Source organism: Sus scrofa, chromosome 3 (assembly GCF_000003025.6).
Source record: "Sus scrofa isolate TJ Tabasco breed Duroc chromosome 3, Sscrofa11.1, whole genome shotgun sequence".
NCBI classification, from domain to species: Eukaryota; Metazoa; Chordata; class Mammalia; order Artiodactyla; family Suidae; genus Sus; species Sus scrofa.
Genome location: NC_010445.4, coordinates 56059412 through 56079157, shown reverse-complemented (window position 1 = coordinate 56079157; position 19746 = coordinate 56059412). Strand labels below are relative to the sequence as shown.

The following is a 19746-nucleotide window of genomic DNA, read 5'->3' as shown; positions in this document are numbered from 1 at the left end:
GTTGGAAGATGAAGCATTCTCAGCTCTGTATAAACTCTGAGGGCTTGGTCCATCTATTCCTTTTCAGTGATTCATTCTCTGGCTTCATTAGTTCCTTCACAGGCATGCCCTGATCATTACTAAGCCAAAATTTCCAGGGCAGACCTCTGGAGGACATCCCCTCTCCCTTTCTCTTTCTCTCTACCCTCCCTATTTTTCTCTCCTTCTATGCAGTGATCTCCTTCTCAGTATATTACACTATAAAGTCCAGTTTCCTGGGCCTTGTTGAACTCTGAACTCTGTTCCAAGGTATTTTTTTTGTTTTTGTTTTGGTTTTTTTTTGTCCTCTACACCCTCTTCCTTAGGCTTTGCCTGCAGCCATGAATTAATTTACATCCTTTGATGGGATCCTGAGCCTGGACCACAGAAGCAATCTTGCTTACATAAGCACCTTGCACTTGGTTATTATTGGAATCTGGGGTTGCTCGACTCTATCCATATGCTTCATGGAAGCTTCAGGAATGTGCTGACATTACTATCTTGGCTGTAGTCAGCAGGGTTAGAAAAATAAATGGTGTGAAGTCATAGCTGAAGGCCTCAAGATATCAGAGAACTGGAAGTAGTGGGCTTTTGGCTTTGGAACTTAATATTGGACTTATTTTTTCTGTGCCATTGATTTTCCTCTGTGGATGTATCATTAAGTTCTTAGGGAGATGGTCTCATTGCCATAGACTCTAATCATTAACTTTCAACTATTTCCTGCCTAGGATTAAATGGCTACAGGATGGGAGCCAAGTCCTCTTTGGAAAAGTGCGTAGTGATTGTGTCTACATTCTCATCGACACCTCTCACTCCATGAAGGGGAAACTGGACCTGGTGAAGAACAAGATCATCCAGCTCATCCAGGTGTGGTTGAGATCATGCACGTGGGGGCCTGGGAATCATGAGTGTATCTCTGCCTGTCCGGCCTTGAAGTGCCTATGAGAGATGCACAGGCCAGGTTTGCAATCTGAAATCACCGGGAAGCCTCTGCAGAAAAGGGCTCCCTTTTACCAGTGAGAAACTCATCAGTTCTTTTCAGGGAAGACCTTCTGTCCATGGGTCCTTCCTGTAATGTATGGGTTGCTGAGGGAATTTCTATGTCTATTTCTCCAGGTTTTCTCTGTCTGGAAATCTGTGGTGTGCATATGCCTCCATTGTTTTCCAGACACACTTCAGCTCAGCAGTTTCATTCTAATTTCCCATGTGTATCAGAGAGGCTGTGTGCCCTGGCCTCAGAACTGATGTGTAGAGGAACGTGGGCCAGTGGTCAGGAGCTTCCAGTCTTTATTCCACCTGTACTGCCTCTGAGTCCTGTGACCTGAAGTCCTTTGCTTATGCTCCCAGTCCTAGTTTCCACATCTATAAATGGATGGGCATTAGAGTATTGTTAGGAGGTGTGAGTGTGAATCACAGAAAACAATGGAGTGTTTGACAAATACAAAATACAGTTTTGTTTAATTTGATGAACTTCTACTGGAGAAATAGAGGCTGATGTAAGGCAGGTGGACAAATCTTCAGCCAAATAACAGCCTTCCAAAAAGATGATCACCAGTACCATATGGTTTTGATGACTGTTGCTTTGTAGTATCGTCTGAAGTCGGGGAGTCTGATTTCTCCAGCTCCATTTTTCTTTTTCAGGATGTCTTTGGATATTCTGTGTCTTTTGTGCTTCCAAACAAAATTTAAAATATTTTGTTCGAGTTCTGTGAAAAATATCCTTGGTAATTTGAAAGGGATTGCATTGATCTGTAGATTGCCTTGGGCAGTACAGTCATTTTGATAATATTGACTCTTCCACTCCAAGAGCATGGTATGCCTTTCCATCTATTTGTGTCATCTTTGATTTCTTTCATCAGTGTCTTAGAGTTTTCAGAGTACAGGTCTTTTGTCTCTTTAGGTAGATTTACTCCTAGGTATTTTATTCTTTTGGATGTGATGGTAAATGGGATTGCTTCCCTAATTTCTTTTTCTGATCTTTCATTGTTACTTATGGTTTGCAAAGGAGACAGTTTGAGGGGTGGGGGGATGTACTGGGGTTGTGGGATAGAAATCCTATAAAATTGGATTGTGATGATCATTGTACAACTATAAATGTAATAAATTCATTGAGTAATAAAAAAAGAAATATGTACACAGTTGGGTATATACTCAACAAACTAGCCATCAATTTTTAGAATATCTGTGCTCATTGATATTTACTGATTTCGTACCCACGGGAAAAAAAAAAAGAAAAAGATGATCACCAAAGCGACAACATCATTTTAGGTTTCTCTCTTTTTTTTAACCATTTTGCATTTAGTGTTCCTATTCAGCATACCATTAATCTCAGTATTAAAGACTAGATTTGGAGTTCTCTGGTGGCTCAGCAGGTTAAGGACCCGGCATTGTCATTGCTGTGGCTTGGGTCACTGCAGCGTTGTGGGTCCAATCCCTGGCCCAGGAACTCCTGCATGCTGCAGGCATGGCCAAAAAAAAAAAAAAAAGTCAAAATTTAATATCATAGTATATGTATATAAACTTATACATATGTGTTCATATATATATATATTTGTCTAGTTTAATATACAAACTATAGGTAAATTTTATTTAAATGCCTTTTATACTAGATAAGATTTTCTCTACTGAAGGTAATTTTTAGCTCCTAGAACTGAAAATAGTGTCCAGCCATGGCCTGTCTTAACTTTTTCTCATATTTGAGTGGTTTCATGGTTAAATCATAATTGTGTTTTGCAGGAACAGCTGAAATATAAAAGGAAATTCAATTTTGTGCAGTTTGATGCTCAAGCTGTGGCTTGGCGGGAAAAGCTTGTTGAAATCAATGAAGACAATCTGAAAGCAGCCCAGGCCTGGGTTAGAGACATTAAGGTAAGAAGGAGACTGGGTCTGGGGAAAGAAGGATAGAGATGAGGCTCGAAATACTTGAGAAAGTACTTTGAACTTCAAGGATGGCAGTGGCTTCACAATAGACATTCCTTTGTTTACAAAGGTAGCATTAACCCAATCTTTCTCTCTCTCTTTTTATAAAATATTCACATTAATTGCTTTTTTAAAAATTTATTTTATTGAGTATAGTCCATTTACAATGTTGTGTTAATTTCCACTGCATAGCAAAGTGATTCAGTTTTACATATATATCATTTTTTCATATTGTTTTCCACTATGGTTTATCATAGGATATTGAATATAGTTCCTTGAATACTGTATAGTGCTATACAATAAGTCCTCTTTGTTTATCTAGTCTGTGTATAATAGTTTGCATCAGCTAATCCCAAACTCCCAATTCTCTTGCGTCAATATACTAACATTTAGATAAGCTTCTACTGAGAGCACTCTGTTTCCACACCTACCCTTGGCTCAAGTCTCAGCCTCTTTATGAAAACAAACTTGAAACTATAATTTTTTTAACTTAAACATTCACACTTGTTTCTTCTGACAGTGCATTATTGTTTCAAATGATATATTACAGCTAATTTTTTTAAATAAATGACAGAATGCTTGTTGATCAGCAGGACAGATCAATGGGTTTTTGTGGGTTTCTTTTTTTTTAAATCTTTTTGCCATTTCTTGGGCCACTCCCCCAGCATAGAGGTCGAATCGGAGCCATAGCCACTGGCCTACAGCAGAGCCACAGCAATGCGGGATCCAAGCCGCGTCTGCGACCTACACCACAGCTTACGGCAACGCCAGATCCTTAACCCCCTGAGCAAGGCCAGGAATCGAACCCGCAACCTCATGGTTCCTAGTTGGATTCGTTAACCACTGAGCCACGACAGGAACTCCTATTACAGCTATTTTTAACAGCGGACTTTATTCAAAAGTAATGCACTTGTGAAACTGTACCCTATGATGTGAGTGGTTCGGGCTGAGAGCAAGGATGGAGGTAGGGCGTCCAGATATAATAAGAAGGTGAAAACTTTCTTCAGGCCTGCATTTTACTTAGAAGACTTTAAAGCTACTGCTCTTGGCATTAAAACAGACTGCAAAGGGTTTTCCTTTCCTTAAATTTTCTCTTCTCCAATTTATCTTAATTTTAAAATTTCCTCTTTCCACAACCACACAGCATTCCAGATATATAAGATATACTAACATTGAAATCAAGGGCTATTCCTTTTTTTTTTTTTTTTTTTTTTTTTGCCTTTTTAGGGCAACACCCATGGCATATGGAAGTTCCTAGGCTAGAGGTTGAATCGGAGCTACAGCTGCGGCCTATACCACAACCATAGCAACGTGCGATCTGAACTACGTCTTTGACCTACACCACAGCTCATGGCAATACTGGATCCTCAACCCACTGAACAAAGCCAGGGATCAAACCCAAGTCCTCATGGACACTGGTTGGGTTCATTAACTGCTGAGACACAATGGGAACCCCCCAAAGGCTATTCTTAAAAAGTCAAATAACAGATCACAGATATCTTTAAAACAGTTCAGGAGTTCCCGTCGTGGCACAGTGGTTAACAAATCCAACTAGGAACTATGAGGTTGCGGGTTAGATCCCTGGTCCCACTCAGCAGGTTAAGGATCCGGTGTTGCTGTGAGCTGTGGTGTTGGTTGCAGATGCGTCTTGGATCTGGTATTGCTGTGGCTCTGGCATAGGCCGGTGGCTATAGCTCCAATTGGACCCTAGCCTGGGAACCTCCATATTCTGTGGGTGCAGCCCTAGAAAAGACAAAAATTAATAGTAATAATAATAAAATAAAATAAAACAGTTCAGTGCCTAAGTTTAGAGTCCTGGATTTGAAGAAGCCACATTATGGACATTAGTAGAGCTCCCTGACTATTAACCAGGCAGGGCTTGTGCTGTCACTGAGATATTCTGGAGTTCTTCTGAGATTCTTTTTTTTTTAAATGGGAGAAGTAAATATATTCTATAAGAAATAATAAGGCCTGTAAAAATTTGTCCTAACTGGCCATCTTAAGCAGAGAAAGAGTATTAAATTCATACCCACCTTGTTAAATGTTTGGGGTTATCCAATAAATTTCCTTGGGACATATGTTCTCTTCCTTTATAGACTATAGGTAACAGGAAATATCATAATTCAGGGCCAACTAATCTAGAGTTGGTGATAATAAGATAATATATATGTAATCTATTGGATAAAAACATTAGTGGGTTCTGCATTATATAAAAATCACTAATGAATAGAATCAGCCATATAAATGGCTAGAAATAGAACTCAGATCATTATTTGTAAAGTGTGGTTCTGGTCTCTTCAAAAACCTTCACTGAAGCACCCTGGCTTGCTTGCTGAATGTACAAAATTTGTTTTCAATAAGACCAGATTCCTGTATTATTCTTTGGAATAATAAAGCAATAAACCCTGTAATTTCAGGACACTACTCAGGCTCTATGAGCCTGCCATGTGCTGGTGTCACATTGCAGTGGTCAGATGGCATAGCCAGCCCTAAGGTCAGAGAAGCACAACCTGGGCAGCACCTGCCTGGTAGGTTGGTCTGGGTTATGATCCAAGGTTGCTGCTGGAACAGATGCGAAACAGGTGCCGCCTGCTGACTGGCTTCCCTGTGGTTCTCATATGACTTACTCCAGCTTTTCCACCATCTCTCCAGCCATACCCCCAACATGGGCTTGTCAATAAGATTCAAAAAGAAGCCTTGTTCTTCTGCTAACCACCTGAGCTACATTGCTGCTGCTCAAATGCAGCAGCAGTTTTTATCTCTTTTTCTTAACTTTTTATTTTGAAATCATTTTAGACTCAACAAAAAGAGTAGCAGAAATAGTATAGGGAGTTTTAATACACCATTCATCCAGCTTCCCCCAGTGTTAAGTTGGGACATAACCATAGCACAATTGTCAGAACAAAGAAAATTACATAGATATTGTAAGTAAATTACAGTCTTCCTTCAGAGTCCATTCATTTTTCCACTATGTCCTAAGATGCAGCCTAGGATCCCACATGGCATTTAGTGCAGGATGCCCTTAAGTCTCCTCCAGTTGGACAGTTCTCAGTCTTTCTTTGGTTTTAATGACCTTGACACTTTTGAAGACTGCTGATCATCTGTTTCATAGTATGTCCTTCAATTTAGCTTTCTTTGGTGTTTTCTCATGATGAGATTAGTGTCATGGATTTGGGGGAGGAGATGACATGGCATTCTCAGTGCATCATATCCTGTGGTACATGACCTTGACAAGCCTTAAAATTGGTGGTACTAACTTGGATCACTGGGTTAGTGTGACATCTGCCAGGTTTCTCCCCTATAAAGCTACTCTTTTTTCCCTTTATGAACAATAAATGTTTTGGAGGAGATTCTTTGAGGCTCTGTGGATATCTTGCTTCCTTAAACTTTCACCCACTAATTGCAGAATTCAGTGGTGGACCTCCCCTACGGCAGCTATTACTGTGGTGTTCTAATGGTGGTTTTCTATTTCCTTCATTCTTTTATTTGTTGAAATTTTTCTATAAGGAAGAGCTTCCCTTTTCATGCCTTTTATTTATTAATTCAACCATATAGAGAATGGCCATCATTAATAAGTCCACAAATAACAAATGCTGGAGGGGGTGTGGAGAAAAGGGAACCCTCCTGCACTGTTGGTGGGAATGTAAGCTGGTACAACCACTATGGAGAAAACTATACATAGAACTGCCGTATGACCCAGCAACCCCACTATTGGGCATATATCCGGACAAAACTTTCCTTAAAAAAGACACTTGCACTTGCATGTTCATTGCAGCTCTATTTACAATAGCCAAGACATGAAAACAACCCAAATGTCCATCAACAAATGATTAGATTAGGAAGCTGTGGTATATATACACAATGGAATACTACTCAGCCACAAAAAAGAACAAAATAATGCCATTTGCAGCAACATGGATGGAACTAGAGACTCTCACACTGAGTGAAGTAAGTCAGAAAGGCAAATACCGTACAATATCACTTATGTCTGGAATCTAATATATGGCACAAATGAACCTTTCCACAGAAGAGAAAATCTTGGACTTGGAGAATAGACTTGTGGTTGCCAAAGGGGAGAGGGTGGGATTGGATGGATTGGGAGCTTGGGGTTAATCGATGCAGACTATTGCCTTTGGAATGGATTAGCAATGAGATCCAGCTGTGTAGCACTGGGAACTATGTCTGGTCCCTTATGATGGAGCATGATAATGTGAGAAAAAAGAATGTGTATATGTATGTGTAACTGGGTCACCATGCTGTACAGTAGAATAAAAATTGTACTGGGGAAATAACAATAAAAAATTTTTTAAAAAAAGAGAATGGTATTTAGAAACCAAAATCTTGGCACTTCAGTTTGTCACTGTTTCAGGCCTTCTCAGTGGTCAGAGATAGGAAATATACATACAGTGCCTATGGGTATATAAATACCTATATTTCTGTATCTATGTGTATTTACATTAAAAAGAAAAACAAAGCCATGGGTTCCTACTGATATGAACTTGTGCTTGCTGCAATATAGAGCCAGAAGGATTCATTTGTAATGAAACTATTTGCTTGTTTGTAACTTCTTTGATGGTGAGAACCAGACCCTCACTATCTATAATGTGTTTACTTATATGTTCAACTCTAGCACACATATGAAGCAGTTTCAGAATTACGAATCCATATTCAATGGGAAATAAGGTTTATCAGCTGAGGACACTGCAGTTAGTTCTTTTTCTCTTTAGTCTTAGAATATCCAGTCAAGACTGTTTTCTAAATGTGCTAAGTCCAATATTTTTCTACCCAACCCCTTCAGTGTAATTATGTTATTCATGTGTAATATAGTTAGGTCATTGGTCACAGTCTGCCTTCCATCTTGCCCCCCCATATCCTAGTTGAATTTATACCCTGTAAAAAACACTCTTTTGGTGTAGAGTTCTATAGATTTTGACACAGGCATAGAGTCATGTATTTACACCACAATATTCAAAGATGGTAGTTATATTCACCCGCCCACCCCCCCGGATTTCCTCATGTGCCCCTTTGTAGTTAACCCCTCCCCTTTTTTGGTAACCAGGTAACCACTGGTCTTCCTGTTCCTACAGTTTATCTTTTCCAGAATGTCATATAAATGGAATTATACAACATGTAGCCTTTTGCTTCTAGCTTTTTTCATTTGGCAAAATGCATTTAAGATATTCATCCAAGTTGTTTCATGAATCAAGAGTTCCTTTTTATTGATGAATAGATTCCATTGTATAGTGTAAAACTGTTTATCCATTCTCCGTTAAAGGACATCTGTGTCATTTCCCATTTGGGGCACTTAGAAATAAAACTGCTGTGATCATTTACATATAGATTTTTGTGTGAATATATGTCAAGAACTGTGAAGGGTGTGAGACTTATTTTATTTGCAAACAAACATGAATGGGGGCGGGAGACTCAAGCCTCCTAGGTGAGAAACAATGGACTTCATTACTCACAGCAAAAACAGTAGCCAGCACATGAGCGTTTTCTTGCACCAGTTCCCTGAACTGCAGTTCCCATGGGGTGGTATGAAGAGGGCCAGGTGACACTTGCAGACACAGTAGTTGTGTTAAAGGAGAGTGACCCTGAACTTAGGGAAACTTAATTTTCTTTAATGGTTTGTAGGCACACTTGTCCTCTGGTCTAGAGCTAGATATTATCTTCATACTGGATAATAAGCATGCTTGCCCTTTGCTCTGGAGGGAAATGTTACCTGTATCTTCCAAGGCTGTTTGCTATATAAACATCCTTGAAAAGATAGACCAGAGCAATGGCAGTGCCTCTGCTTATAAGATATATAGAAATGCACGTGACACACAGAGAATGATATCCCAACAGTAAGTTTTCATTTCCCTTGGGTGCAAATATATAGATGGAAATTAGATTGCTGGGTCATATGGTTAAGAATTTGTTTAACTTTATAACAGGCTGCCAAACCGGTTTTCCACAGTGGCAGGACCATTGCATTCCCCCTCGCACTGTATGGAAATTCCAGCTGTGTTACATCCTCTCCAGCCCTTGATATTGTCAGGTTGTTTTATTTTAACTGTTCTAACTGGATAAATATGTATGGTGGTATCCTGTTATGGTTTGAGTTTACATTTACCTAAATCGTCTTGAGCATCTTTTCATAAGTTTCTTGTCACCTAGGTATCTTCTTTGGTGAAGTATCTCTTTGGATCTTTTGCCTGCTTTTTGAGTTGTTTGTTTTCCTATGATTTCTGCCAAACCCAAGGCATCCAAGATTTCTCCTGGTTTGTTTTTAAAGTGTTAGAGTTGCACATTTATGTTTAAGGTCCATTTTGAATTCATTTTTATATGAGGTGTGAGATGAAGTCCAGCTCTGTTTGTTGAAATTGTTATCCTTTCTTCCTTTGCTTCTTTGTCAAAATCATTTGACAGTATCTTGTGTGGGTCTATTTCTGGGGTCTCTGTTCTGTTTCATTGAACTAGTTGTCTATTCTTTTGCCAAAGTCACATTGTATTTACTACTGTAACTTTCTACTAAATCTTGAAATCAGCTTTGAGTCCTCTAACTTCTTTCCTCTTTGCAATTTCTTTGGTTATTCCTTTGATCCACCTTATAAATTTTAGAATTAGTTGTTGAAGTCTACAAGAAAATAAATTGGGATTTTGATAAAGATTTCGTTGTCTATACATCAGATTAAGGAGAATTGACATTTTAATACTGTGCATTTCTTTACTTATTTAGATCCTTTTTGTTACTATTATAAATGGTACTTGTTACATTTTAATTATTACAGTTGACTTTTGTAATAAACAAAAATCTCATATCCTACACACTGGCTAAACTGACTTGTTCTGGACATTTTGTAGACTACCTGGGATTTTCATTGCTGTTATCTATGAGCAGAGATGGTTTTTGTTTCTTTGTTTCTAATCCATATGGATTTTATTTCTTTTTATTGCTTTAATAAATTGTCTAGGACTTTCAATGTGATGTTAAATAGGAGTGGTGAGAACATACATCCTTGCCTTGCTCCTGATCTTAGAGGCAAAGCATCCAGTCTTTCACCATTAAGTACTTTGACAGCTGTAGGCTTTTTTTTTTTTTTTTCCCCCAGATGTGCTTTAGCGGGCTAACAAAATTCCCCTCTGTTTTTGGTTTGCTGGGAATTGTTATCATAAATGAATGTTGAATTTTTTCAAATGTATTTTCTGCATCTGTTGAGCCTCTCTGTAGTCTGTTCATATGAAGAATTATGTTGATTTATTCTCCAGTGAGAACTGGCCTTGCATTTCTGGGATAATCTCCACATGTTCATGATTATCCTTTTTATATATTCTGCATTCAGTTTGCTGGTATATCTGATTGAGGATTTTTGTGTCAATGTTATATGAGGGGTATTGGTCTGTAGATTTCTTATAATTGTTTTCTAACTTTGGTTATCAGGGGATGCTGGCCTCATAATGTGGACTGGGAAGCAGTAATGCTTTTATTTATTTTTTTTTTCTGGAAAAGACTATGTATAATTAGTGCTATTTCATCCTTAACTCTGGTAGAACTTGTCATTGAAATCATCTGGGCCCAGATTTTTCTTTGTTGGAAGAATTTATGCTACAAATTCATCTTCTTTAATAGATTCAGAACACTTCAGATTATTTATATCTCTTTGAGTTCATTTTAGTCATTTGTTTCTTAGAAGGCAAGTGGTTCATTTCTTTCAAGATGTCAAATTTATAGACATAGAATTGTTTGTAGTATTCCCTTATCAGTCTTTTAATCTTTGTGGGGTCTATAGTGACGGTAATAGTAATTTTTTTGTTCATGCTCATACCATGCAGAAGCTCCCAGGGCAGGAATTAAACCTATGCCACTGTAGTGACAATGCCAGATCCTTAACCTGCTGAGCCACAAGGGAACTCCTGATATTGGTAATTTTTGACTATTCTCTTTCTTGGTCAGTTTGAAGAGTTTTTTCCCCCCAATTTTATTGATTTTTTTTTCAGAGACAGTTTTGGTCACTTTTTAAATGTTTTTAATTTCACTAATGTCCCCTCTTAGTTTCATTATTTCCTACTTCTACTTGCTTTTTAAAAAAACAAGGTTAGATCTTTATTTTTTGATCTGAGAGTTTAATGAAATATCCCTCCATGCACTACTTTAGCTGCATCCAACAAATTTTGATAAATTTTTCTAGTCATTTTCATTCAGTTAAAGATGTCAAGTCTAAGAACTCTGCCTAGTCCTAGGTACTGAAGATTTTTTCCTATTTTTTTTCTCAAATTTTTATAGATTTACATTTTACATTTAAATCCATGATTCATTTTGAGTTAATTCTTGTATGAGGTGTGAGGTTTAGGTCACGGTTTATTTTTTTGCCTATAGATGTTCAAAGCTCCAGCACCATTATTGAAAAAGCTATACCTTCTCCACTGAATTGCTCTTGCTCCTTTGTAAAAAAAATTAACTGGGTACATCCGTGGGTCTCTTGTCTGGATTTTCTGTTCTGTTCTATGATTCTATCTCTTCCCAACCCACTGAGTGAGGCCAGGGATCAAATCTTCATCCTTTTTGACACTAGTTGGATTCATTTCTACTGCGCCACAAGGGGAGCTCCTCCTGATTTTTTTTTTTTAAGCCAGATTTTTAAAAGCCTGATTTAAAAAATTATATACATTAATTTCTTTCATTAATATTCTCTATTGTTTCGCTATTGAATTTCATTGATTTCTGCTCTTATATTTATTATTTCCTTCCTTCTGCCTCTTTGATTTTATTTTGCTTTTTTGTAGGTTCTTGAAATAGGAACATAGATTATTGATTTGAGATACTTCTTTTCTAATGCTGGCGTTTAGTGCCAGAAATTCCCTCTCAGCACTGCTTTAGCTCATCCCACAAATTTTCATGTAATTTTTTATTTCCCTTGAGATAGACCATGAATTATTTAAAGCCTGTTCTTAAATTTCTGTGTGTTTGGAGATTTTTGTGTTGTTTTTCTGTTAATGATTTCTGTTTTGATCCAACTATAGTCAGAGGACATGCTCTTATGATTTAAATTCTTTTATATTTGTTAAAGGTTGTGTTATGACTCAACCTATGTGTTAAGTGTTTGTGTGGAAAGAATATGTGTTCTGTGTTGGGTGGAACGTTTTATAGATGCTAATTTGATATAGTCAGTCAATGGTATTGTCCAGTTTTTCTGTATCCTTTCTGATGGTTTAGTAGTTCTATCAACTGGTAAGAGTGGGGTATTAAAATCGCCAACCATATTGTTGATTTGTCTTTTGTTCCTTCCAGCTCTATTCTGTTTTGCTTCATGTGTTTTGAGGTGCTGTTGTTTGATGCATACACGTTTAGGCTTATAGTCTACTTGGCAGATTGATCTTTTTATCATGTTATATCCCTTTTTGTTCCTAGTCATTTTCTTTGCTTTAAAGTCTACTTTATGTGGTATTAATAAAGTTACTTCTTTTTTAAAAAGTTAATGTTTTACATAATGTATTTTTCCATCACTATACTTTTGACCTATCTGTGTTGTTATGTTTGAAGTGAGTTTCTTTTTTTTTGTTTTTTTGTATTTTTTGGCTTTTTAGGGCCACAACCATGGCATGTGGAAGTTCCCAGGCTAGGGGTGGAATCGGAGCTACAGCTGCCCACCTATGCCACAGCCATAGCAACATGGGATCCAGGCTGCATCTGCGACCTACACCACAGCCCACGGCAACGCCAGATCCTTAACCCACTGAGTGAGGCCAGGGATCTAACCTGCATCCTCATGGTTCCTAGTCGGGTTGGTTAACCACTGAGCCACAAAGGGAACTCCTAATGTGAGTTTCTTACACACTGTACAGAGCTGGTCATATTTTTGTCCATTCTCCAGTCTCTGTCCTGTAATTGGTATATCTAGACTATTTACATGTAAAATAATTACTGATATTTAAGGCTTAAGTTTCCCATTGTGCTGTTTTCTCTGTATTTCTTTTGTTTCTCGTTCTCTTATTTTTCTTGCCTTCCTATGGATTATTTGAAAAAAGTTTTAGTCACCTATTCTGATTTACTTGTAATGTTTTTGAGTGTATTGCCTTATATAGTTTTATTCATGGTTGACCTAGGTGTTTACACACACACACACACACACACACACACACACACACACGTACATGCACATACATATTTTTAACTTAACACAGCCTACTAATATTGATGGTTTATCACTTCAAGTTAAGTGTACAATCCTTCCTTCCATTTAGATCCCTTTACTCTGACCATTTAAAAACTGTAATTGTCTGAAGTATTTCTTCTGCATGCATTATATACCATATTATGTGGTGTTAAACTTTTACTTCAACCATAAAACATGATTAAAGAAGCTCATGAGGTTGCAGATTGTCTCTCATGTTTACTTTTGTATTTACCCATTCCATTGTTCTTTTTCATTTAGAAGTTCCAACTTTTTTCCTATTTTGAGAGCTTCCATTAGCTATTAAGGGTGGGTCTCCCAGCAATAAATTCTCTTTGTTTTCCTTCTCTTCAACTTGGGAGGATATTTTTTACCAGATATATGATTCATGGCTTGCGGTTCTTTCCTTTCAGCGCCTGAAAAATACTGTACCATTTCCTTCTGGTCTCAATGATTTCAAATTAGAAACTGATGTCATTTGAATTGATGTTCCTTTATCGTTAGTGTGTTGTTTCTCTTTAGCTGTTTTTAGGATTTTTCTTTGTCTTTTGTTTTTGAGAAGTTTAAATACAGTATGTCTTGGTGTGGATTTCTTTGGTTTTACCCTATTTAGGGTTTGCTCAGGTTCTTGAATTGTAGTATTTAATGGGTTGTTTTTTCTTTGTTTATTTGTTTTAGGGCTGCACCTGTGGCGTATGGAAGTTCCAGGGCTAGGGTTCAAATTGGAGGTATAGCTCCTGGCCTATGCCATAGCCACAATGGGAACTCTGCAATGCTGGATCCTTAACCCACTAAGGGAGGCCAGGAATCAAATCCTCATCCTCATGGATAATAGTTGGGTTCATAACCCATTGAGCCACAGTGGTAACTCCAGTATTGTTACTTCATGAATGTTATGTAACTGGAATCATATACAATTGATCTTTGAACAACACAGCTTTGAACCACATAGAGTTATATATAAGTGGATCTTTTTCAACAAATATATACTACAGTTCTACATGATTTGTGGTTGGTTGCATCCATGGACATGGAACCACAAATACAGGGTCAAGTGTAAAGTTATACAGCTTTTGACTGCACAGAGGATTGGTGCCCCTAACCCTTGTGTGATTCAAAGTTCCACTGTACTATGTACACTTGTGGGATTGGCTCTTTTCACTCAGCATAATTCCCTGGAGATTCATTTATGTTGCTGCGTGTATAAATAGTTTATTTCTTTTGATTGCTGAGTACTATTCTATGGTATAGATGTACCAATTTATTTAACCATTTACTCATTGCAGAGCATTTGAGTTATTTCCACTTTTTGGCTATATTTTATGAAATTCATGTTCAAGATTTTGTTTCAACATAAGTTTTCATTTTTTCTAAGATAAATATAGAGCAGCACACTTGTAAGCTTGTTTTAGATTTACCTTGCTTTTCCCTTACTAGATCCTTGAGGTGATAACTTAAGATTATTTACTTGCCTTTTTCTCTTTTCTAATGTATGTATTTAGTGCTCTAAAATTTTTTAGCATTGCTTAGTGCGTCCCACAAATTTTGATATAGTTTCATGAATTCCTTTGGGGTTTGCTCAGTTTCTGGAATCTATGCCTTTATATCTCTTGCCACATTTGGAGAGAATTAAGCATAATATCTTCAGGTGGTTTTCTAGCTCCATGCTTTTTCTGATAATACAAATATTAAATCTTCTGTTACAGTCACATACACACCTAAGGCTATGGGTTCTTGTTGTTTTTCTTTAGATATTTCCTCTCTATTGCTCAGATTAGATAATTTCTTTTATTCAATGTTCCAGTTGACTAATTCTTTCCATTGTACCCTCATTCTCATGTTGCGCCAATGTACTGATTTAAGAAAATTTTTTTTCACTGTATTTCTAAGTTCCAATAGTTCCATTTGGTTCTCCTTCATGTCTTTTATATCTTTGATGAGACTTTCCATGTCTTTGCTGATGCTTTTTGTTTTCATTTGTTTCAAGCTTGTTGATAATTGCTGGTTGAAGCATTTTTATTGTGGCTGCTCCAAAATCTTTGTCAAATAATTCTAACATCTCTGTCTTCTTGGTATTGGTATCTGTGGTCTTTTTCACTCAGGTTGAGAGCTTTGTGGTTCTTGGTATGATGGATTGATTGAATCCTAGACATTTTTTTTATGTGTATCTGTGTCACCATGCTGTACAGTAGAAAAAAAAATTGTATTGGGGAAATAACAATGAAAAAAAAAAAGGTTCTGGATATTATTCTAACCTTCTATTTCATTGGCTCTGTCTGACACTGCTCTCTCAGGGGATGGGTGGGCCCTGCCTCATACTTGCAGGTGCAGGTCAAAGTTCAGGTTCCTCACTCAGACTCTGTTCACACCTAGTGGGGACCTTGTTACTTCTGGGTGAAAGTGGACATCATTGAGCAAGGAGGATGTGTTACAGTTGGTGTAGATGAAAGTCCTAGCTCACTACTTGGCCTCCTTAGATACCATGCTGGCAGAAATATTAGGTCATTTATTTTATTTATCCTACTTGGTATTATCTCACCTTCTTGGATCTGTGGGGTTGTGTCTGTTATTATTTTTGGAAAACTCTTAGTCATTATTTTTTTCAGGTATTTCTTCTTCCCTTTCAAAAATATTTGAAATATTTTTCAAATATTTCCCTCTTCTCCTTTGTTTCCAATTAAATATGTCAGACCATTTGATATTGTTCCACAGCTCTTTGATGCTCTTTTCTGTTTTGATTTGTTCTTTTTACCTCTTCGTTTTTCAGTCTAGGTAATTTCTACTGATTGATCTTTATGTTCACCAATTCCTTCCTGTTTTGAACCTACAGTTGTCCCTCTGTATCTGCAAGTTTTGCATCCATAGATTCAACCAATCTCAGATGGAAAAACAAATTTTAACTCCAGAAAGTTCCAAAACCCAAAACTTGAGTTTGCTGCACATCAGCAACTATTTACATAGCATTTAAATTGTATTAGGTATTATAAGTAATCTAAAGATGATATAAAGTAGAAGTGAGAATTGTGTAGTCTATATGCAAATACTATGCCATTTTATATAAGGGACTTGCATATCTGTGAATTTTGGTACCTATAGGTGGGGGCGGCGGGGATAGGGTCTTGGACCAACCCTTGCAGATGTTGAGGGACAACTGTACTTATGGGCCCTTTGAAAGACCTCTTCATCTTACTACTATGTTTTTTTTATTGTTAGCATTTATATTCTATCATTTCTTAAGGTTTCCCTTTCTGCTGAAATTACCCACTGGGTCTTGAATGCCATTCACCTTTGCCATTAGAGGTTTTACTGTAAGAATCACAGTTATTTTAAATTTTCTGTCAGATGGTTTCAGCATCTGTGTCCTACCTCTGAGTTTGTTTCTGATTGTTACTTTGTCTCTTGTAGTATTTATTCTTCTATTTAGTAGGCTTTGTTGTTATTGTTGGTAAAATTTGGAATGGTGTGCAGATGAGATAAATATTTTTTATGCCTGGAAATGAGCATGCCTTTCTATTGTGTAGCAGTTTAAAATTAATTAGGAGTTGGGCTGGGTTTGAAGTTTGCTTGTTATTGCTTCCTTCAGTACCCCATACCCCTCAAATTCTTGCAGCAATACTTTGTGTCAGGGTGGGGGTGATGGGCCAGAAGGTTGTCTACTCTGCCCTCCATTGGATTTTGATTTTTCTCTTTATGTTGGACCTCAGAGAGAGCTTGTTACTTGTTAGTTGATGTTTCTATGTGAGTGATGGGGGTGGGTATTCTCTGAATATGCCTCCATCTTAGTTGGGTATGGTGTCCGGGGTCTAGGGGTCGAGGGGTGTGGCCTTCTCAGTATCTCTGAGCCTCACACCCAGCCCTGCTCCTCTGTAGGTATAGGGTTTGTTATTTACTCCTTCCTTTCCCCAGGCTTCTTGGGTTTTGACCACTGCCCTAAGGCTGAGCGTGTTTGTTGCTACCCCCACCCCATATGCACACACAGATCAAGGCCTTTGTTCTACAAGGAAGAGAGAGGAGAGGGTCTCCGTGGAGATACACGTGTCACTGTTCCTGTCCCCCAGTTCTGCACCTGAAGAGCCTTTTCTAGACTCCCCCGATCTATTCTGTGAGCATCCCATAATGTTTGTGGTGAAACCACCTTCAAAAGAGTGCTGATCCCCCCATATTTGTGGCCTCTTGCCAACATACATCTGGCCAGCCTCTACTGAGTCACCAGTCACCCCAGCCGAACTGCTGGCACTAGTGTCTGGCTGCATCCTGTCCCTAAAACCAGGGCTTGCATCTCGCTTGACTCCGCAGGTGACCACCTCTCCCCAGGTTTAGCTGTCCTGTGACCTGACCCCCCATGGGCCTAACAGAAATCATGTATGTATTGTGTCTGGCTTCTTTTTACTTGGAGTTTTGGAGTGACACACCTCCCAGTGCTCTACATCCCTGGGCAGAAACTGCAGGCGTTTTAAAATATTACAGTTTCTTTCTTTACCTCCAGATTGCTAATATCACCACACTCACATTTCCCGAATATTGGGTGTCACAAATAAATCCTGGTTTGAAACAAACATGGTCCCCACCAGAGTGTATTCATTCAGGCTGCGTGTTTAAGCCATGCTGACAGCTGAATGAACAGTAACTGAGTTAGTGCCTCCCAGAGAAACACACAAAGATAAAACTGAATTAAGAGCTCTGTCATCAGGACAGGAAATCCATCGCCGTGGCTCCTAGCTATCCTGGAACTGTTTGCATGGACGCTTTTATGACACATCCAGGGATTTGGCTTCTTAGAACTTCTGGGCTTAAATTATTATCTCAGTATAATTGTAATTTATCTTGGATTTCACGAGTACTTTTCTTTTTGGAAGCAGAGAATAAATAACACTTTCTCGTGAGATCTTTCTTTGAGATTCGAGGATGCACTTGTGGTCTCTCTCTCTCTCTTTTCTGTAGGTTGGAAGTTCCACAAACACCCTGAATGCCCTGAAAGTTGCTTTTGCTGATAAAGAAACACAAGTAATCTACCTTTTGACAGATGGGAGACCTGATCAGGTACCCGTCGAAGTGGGGAACAATGAGGGGCTTGCTAATACCGGAAAAGTGGATCATGAGGGTGGGTTTGGGGGAACTTTCCAATTGCTGTCAAAGAGCCGTTGAGAGATATTTGCTTGGTTTAGGGACCCAGAATGGAGATTAAAAAAAAAAAAAAAAAAAGCTGCACTGAGGAATTCCTTTGTCTGCTGCAGCACTGAGGAGGATTTAGTTGACAGTGAGCATTCTCTGGTTGACAGGACACACGCCCCAAGATCCCAAGACCTGGAAACCAACCCCATGAAAGGAGATGTCTGCCTTCCATGGAAGACTGGTTTATATTTTACTATAAACTAAGAGTGAGGAGATTCTTTTTGATTTTTTTTCTCCTTTGGGGACTCTGAGTCTAAACATGTCACTGCACAATGTCTTTGGTTTTGCTCCTAATTTTAACTTAGTAATCATTTCAACAAAAGCATGCCTTTCTGATGAATTGTTCTTTGTTTTGTTTAGCCTGACTGGAAAATATTTGAAAAGTTTTAGTGGAGTCTGTTCATCTTCTTTTGAGCTTTGTGAATGAAAGACTAATGCTCTGGGCATTAAATAAATATACGGCTGTGCGGGCCAGTACAATGTAAATTAACCGCTAAAGTGAATTAGTATCAACTTGTTTCCTTCATTGTGAAGTGTTTGCATGTGAGGACTGCTAGGCAAATATTGTAAAATATCCTGTGTCATGCAGTCCAGGGCCTAAGCACTAAAGCAACAGGATTTTACTATAGTGGTAGATTTATGGCTGAGAAGTTGTATATAAATGGAATGATTTTCCTATCAACTTCACAATACTTTCTATTCAGAGGCAATTTATTGTGCCTTGTTTATGGTCCCTGTGTGGTGCCAAGGTTGGCGATGACAGAGGTGAATAACATCCTGCCTTAGGGAAGCTTACGAGTTGGGGGATGTGCTTGCATATACAGTCAATGATGACATGATCCAGGGAGTGGCGTTGCTTGTGTGACAGGCTGGGTGGAAGTCCAGTGATGCACTCTTCCGTCCAAGATGTAGAGAGAGGACCAGGCGAGGTTCCACTTAGGAGGGATATTTCAGCTGTGTCTGGAAGGAGGAGAAGGAATTTTCCAGACAGAGGAGATTACTGGTACCCTAGACAGAAGGAACAGAGGTGTGAAAATATGTAAGGCCCTCAGGGGAACAATCCAGGAGTACCGGCAGTGAGGGCAGAGTGTCAGACCTGAGTCTCAGAGGTGAGGAGGGGGAGACTGTGAAGGTCCTTGAATGTCACTTGGAAAGGGTGGGCTTTACCTCAGTGGGGACTGTTTGAGGAGCAGATAGTCCCATCCATCTGTAATTTATTTACTTATTTTTATGTTATGGCCACACCAGTGGCATATGGAAGTTCCTGGGCCAGGTACTGAACCTGAGCCACAGTTGAGCCCTGTGGCTCTTAACCCACTGCCCCTGGGTGGGAATTGAACCTGCACCTCTGCAGTTCCAAACTGCTGTGGTGGGGCTCTTAACCCACTATGCCATGGTGGAAACTCCCACCTGTACCTTAGAAATAGACCTCAGGGGAACTCCCTTGTGGCAGTAGTAGTAGTAGTAGTAGTAGTACTACCTG

The 19746-nt window shown here is 38.6% G+C and overlaps 1 protein-coding gene across 13 annotated transcripts in view; it reads left to right on the top strand.

Annotated features, from left to right (window-relative positions):
• VWA3B (von Willebrand factor A domain containing 3B) overlaps window positions 1-19746 on the top strand; it is a 224064-nt gene that overhangs the window by 94440 nt on the left and 109878 nt on the right. For 12 of the 13 annotated variants that reach the window (XR_002342532.1, XM_021087236.1, XM_021087230.1 and 9 more), the window contains 3 exons: window positions 747-885; window positions 2755-2886; window positions 18033-18131. Coding sequence is in view for 12 of the 13 variants with exons in the window: in XM_021087236.1 (XP_020942895.1) it covers window positions 747-885; window positions 2755-2886; window positions 18033-18131 (370 nt within the window). In the remaining variant the exon portion in view is untranslated. The remainder of the gene's footprint in view (window positions 1-746; window positions 886-2754; window positions 2887-18032; window positions 18132-19746) is intronic. The other variant, XM_021087240.1, reaches the window with a different exon arrangement.